This window comes from Capra hircus, unplaced genomic scaffold (genome assembly GCF_001704415.2).
Source record: "Capra hircus breed San Clemente unplaced genomic scaffold, ASM170441v1, whole genome shotgun sequence".
Classification (NCBI taxonomy): domain Eukaryota; kingdom Metazoa; phylum Chordata; class Mammalia; order Artiodactyla; family Bovidae; genus Capra; species Capra hircus.
The window spans coordinates 14,293-18,674 of record NW_017216168.1 but is presented as its reverse complement, the minus strand read 5'-3'; the positions used below and the strand labels follow the sequence as shown (position 1 = coordinate 18,674).

Here is a 4,382-nt window from a genome sequence, read left to right as displayed (position 1 = left end):
TCTTGCCTGCAGTAGTAGATATAATGATCATCTGAATTAAATTCGCCCATTCCAGTCCATTTTAGTTCACTGATTCTTAAAATGTTGATGTTCACTCTTGCCATCTCCTGTTTGACCACTTCCAGTTTACCTTGATTCATGGACCTAACATTTCAGGTTCCTATGCAATATTGTTCTTTACAGCATCAGAATTTACCTCCATCACAAGTCTCATCCACAACTGGGCATTATTTTTGCTTTGGCTCAGCTTCTTCATTCTTTCTGGAGCTCTTTCTCCTCTCTTCTCCAGTAGCATTTTGGGCACCTACTAACCTGGGGTATTCATCTTTCAGTGTCATATCTTTTCATCTTTTCATACTATTCTCAATTTCATACTCAATTCAATTCAACTCAATTCCATAATGTCTAACTCAATTAGCTTTTAGCCTTGTCCCATTGCTTCTGTTTTCTCATTAAAAATTAAGATACCCTATCACAGAAGTACCTCCGTTTTCTTTTAGTTCCCCATCCAAAAGAAAACTTCATTTCCTTGAACCCTTGGCCTTCCCTTGTGGCTCAGCAGGTAAAGAATCTACCTGCAATGCAGGAGACCTGGGTTCGATCCCTAGGTTGGAAAGATTCCCTGGAGAAGGGAAAGGTTACTCACTCCAGTATTCAGGCCTGGAGAATTCCATGGACTGTATAGTACATGGGGTCGCAAAGAGTCGGACATGACTCAGCAACTTTCACTTCACTTGAGCCCTACCCCAAAATTACCTAACACAAACCCAAATTCTTTAGCGAGCACCTCTTAATGTTTCCCCATCATGTACTATATCATTGCAGCAAGCCAATCAACATAACTTTGTTCTACTGTATGTGCACTCCTGGTGGTCTTTGCATGGGGAATATAGATGATGCTCAACAGAAGTTTATTAAGTAAAGAAAATGACTTAAAGGAGAAGGAATTACAGAGGAGGGTTGGTGGGACAGTTAGTAAGGGGAAGGGACTCAAGGCAAATATCAACCTGTGAGAAGAAAGACGAAAGGTGGTGTCTCCATCCAAAGTCACAGACCAAGAACCACGATGGACACTTTAGAAGATCTGAGCTCCCTAGGACCATGCCATCATTAGAACAGCCATTTTCCTGCCTAGCATTCTCTTAGCCTCCATCACCAGCAAAGCTAGGAGAGCTAGCTATGAGGTTTTCAATACTGTATGTCCCACTTCAGTATTATCACTAGTCTCATGTGAGAAAGGACCAGTTCCACCATTCACTAGTAATTCCTTCAAATGCACCATCAATTGGTGGGTCCTCAACAACATGAGGGAAATGGATACTCCAGCATAGTCCTAGGACTAAGCCTACTTATCCCCTCAACAAGAGATGCCTTCTTAAGACAGGAGAATATCAGCACGGAAGGTCAGTGACAACTCTGACCCTTTCCCCTTTCCCATTCCCTCATCCCCAAGTTACTATTCCTTATGTACCACTGCAATTCATTCTGCCATACACAACTCAAAATAAAATAGGGAACCCCCAGACTTTAAAGTAGGTAAGCTGTAAAGTGCAAATCTGTATAGGGAATTTTGTACCTAAAAGCAAGAAAATACAGCAAATAATCACATATATTTACCATAAAAATATTTCATTTAAAAATGTGTTTAATTTAAATATAAATAATTAAATTTCTGTTGTACTTCTGAATGTATTCTTTTGGAAACAAACAGCAAAATGCAGCTATTGTGATAGTAGAGATGAAATCAATGGCAAATTCATCTCTAGTACTTGAAAAAAAAAATCCAGGAGGGGGGCTTCCCTGGTGGCTCAGTGGCAAAGAATCCTGCCAATGTGGGAAACATGAGTTTGATCCCTGGTCCAAGGAAGATCCCACATGCCATGGAAAAAATAAGCTCTTGGATGTGTACTCAGGTGCTCAGTCACATCTGACTCTTTGGGACCTCATGGACTCTAGCCTGCCAGGCTCCTCTCTCCATGGGAATTTTTAGGCAAGAACACTGGAGGGGGTTGCCATTCCTTCCTCTAGGGGATCTTCCTGACCCAGGGAATCAAACCCGCATCTCCTGCAACATCTGCACTGGCAGTGGATTCTTTACCACTGAGCCACCTGGAAAGCCCAACTAAGCCTGAGCACCACAACTACGGAACCTGGGCTCTAGAGTGCAGGGGCTGCAACTGCTGAAGCCTGTGCACCCTGGAACCTGTACTCTGCAACAAGAGAAGCCACTGCAATGAGAAGTCAGCACACAGCAGCTAGAAGGTAGCCCCTGCTCGCCATAACTAGAGAAACACCTGCACAGCAACGAAGACCCAGAACAGCCAAAAAATAAATAGATAAAGAAAATCATTTTAAAAATGCAATGGAAAAATGGGATTCAGGTTTTATACAAACCTGAGAAACTCTCAGATCTGTTCTATTAAATGTGATGTATATAATATCACCATCATCATCAGCCTCATCAACAGCATCATATTGAACAAATCATCTGCATGACTCTCATCAATCATCTGAAGCATTTCACACTCATAGATCATTTTATTTTTTATAATCAATATCATTGTATCTCACAGGAAACTATGGACACACTGGATTTTTCTCATGAGTCTTGTGATCTCAACTATTGTGAGTCCTTTCGATACTTAAATTGTTCGTTTATATAATTCTCTCTTAGTTCTCTTAAGGGGTCTCTCTGCATCCCATCCTACATCTGTTGCCCAACACATCTCATCTCCAGGGTCCAGTGGTCTCAGACCACTCAATATCTCCAGATGTCAGGAGCCAATTACATCTGAAAATGTCATTACCCTTGGAAATATGCAGAAATAAGACAGTGGCATTTGGAGACAACTGTATCACAGGACAAATCACACGGTGTCAGACATATGTGTTTGTTTCTGTGAAGTCTGTCCGCTTAAACTTGAAATGTTCAAGGTCAGGAAATATGTCACATATATCTCTACAGCCTCACATTTCTTCATTCAGCAAAGATGCAAGAGGCAGAGCTGAAATTAAAGCATCTGAGCTGCATGAATGAAAGGAGAAACGGCAGGTCCCCAACACACCTAGGGAGTCGTCATCCACGTTTCCTGATTCCCTCTCACCTGACATCTTGGCAAGGATGCAGGAAGAAGCTGGAAACCCAGGATGGGAGTGTGTGTCACCCTCCCCCTGGTTGTGAAAGCAGCAGGATGCTCGGGCCGTGCATCACACACCCAGAACAGAATAAAAGGGCTCCTGCCCTGGGCTCCACATCCACAGCTTCCTCAGGAGCATCCTTCTCCTGCCTCCACTGCAGCGGTGAGTGACTGGAGGGGACAGAGCCTCAGCAGGGAGTGTGGCAGAGACAAACTTGGGGTTGGTGGGGAAGAGAGAAGCAGAGGTGTCTGTGGAGGCAGCAAGAATCAGACTTTGGAGAGCAGCTGGGGGCAGGGCAGGGGACAGTAAGCAACATTGTGGGAGGAATCAGGGTCTAGGACACACCAGAACCCTGGCTCTCAGCATCTCCCCACTCATCATTCTGAAACACATACACACACAGACATCCTCCAGGGGTCACTTCCCAGTGTGGTGTATTTGCTTCTGTGTTTCTATGGGGCCCACTTAGAGGATGACAGCATGGTTCTGGGAGTAGAGAGTGAGGGAACTGTCTTGCCAGGTCAGTTGAACTTGAGATCCATTTCTATTTTTCTCCTGAACATCACAGCTCAGGAGGCAGCTAGGATTAGGAGTATAGGCCCTAGTAAGACCACTCACAGGGGAGACAGTGGCCTGGAGCTTGTGCACTGATCTTTTCTCCTTGAATGTGTCCAGGCTCACTGACCTCCCGCCGAGATGTCCTGCCAGCAGAACCAGCAGCAGTGCCAGCCCCCTCCCAAGTGCCTCTCCCCCAAGTGCCCCCCAAAGAGCCCAGCACAGTGTCTGCCTCCAGCCTCCTCAGGTTGTGCCCCCACCTCTGAAGGCGGCTGCTGCCTGGGCCCCCACAGGCGCCGCAGGTCCCACCGCTGCCGGCGCCAGAGCTCCGACTCCTGCGATGGTGACGGTGGTCTGCAGGCCGGGCGCTCTGGCTGTGGCCAGGGATCTGGAGGGTGCTGCTGACCTGGCCTCTTGATGCTGAGACATGCGATTTCAGAGGAAACAAGAATCCAAAGACTTTGTCAGCCTAGTGTGTTCCCTCCCAATACTCCAGTCTCCGAGCCCTTGGCCAGTGCTGAGATGCTCCTGAAGAGAGGCTGAGCCCTCCACAGTGGCTCTTGCTATCCACTCTCCAGGAGCCTACGGGGTTTCCAGCTCATCTCTGCAGGAAATTATAGTATCTGCCCCCTTGATTGTCATCACCCCTGTCTGACCCTATGAAAGAATAAAGTTTTTGTTTTCTCTGC

At 46.1% G+C, this 4,382-nt stretch overlaps 1 protein-coding gene across 1 annotated transcript; it reads left to right on the top strand.

Moving 5' to 3' along the window:
* Positions 1–3,834: 3,834 nt before the first annotated feature.
* Positions 3,835–4,098, top strand: LOC108635457 (late cornified envelope protein 3D-like). Its single transcript, XM_018045583.1, has one exon. The coding sequence runs from the start codon at positions 3,835–3,837 to the stop codon at positions 4,096–4,098; it is 264 nt and encodes an 87-aa protein (XP_017901072.1).
* The last annotated feature ends 284 nt before the right edge of the window (positions 4,099–4,382 follow it).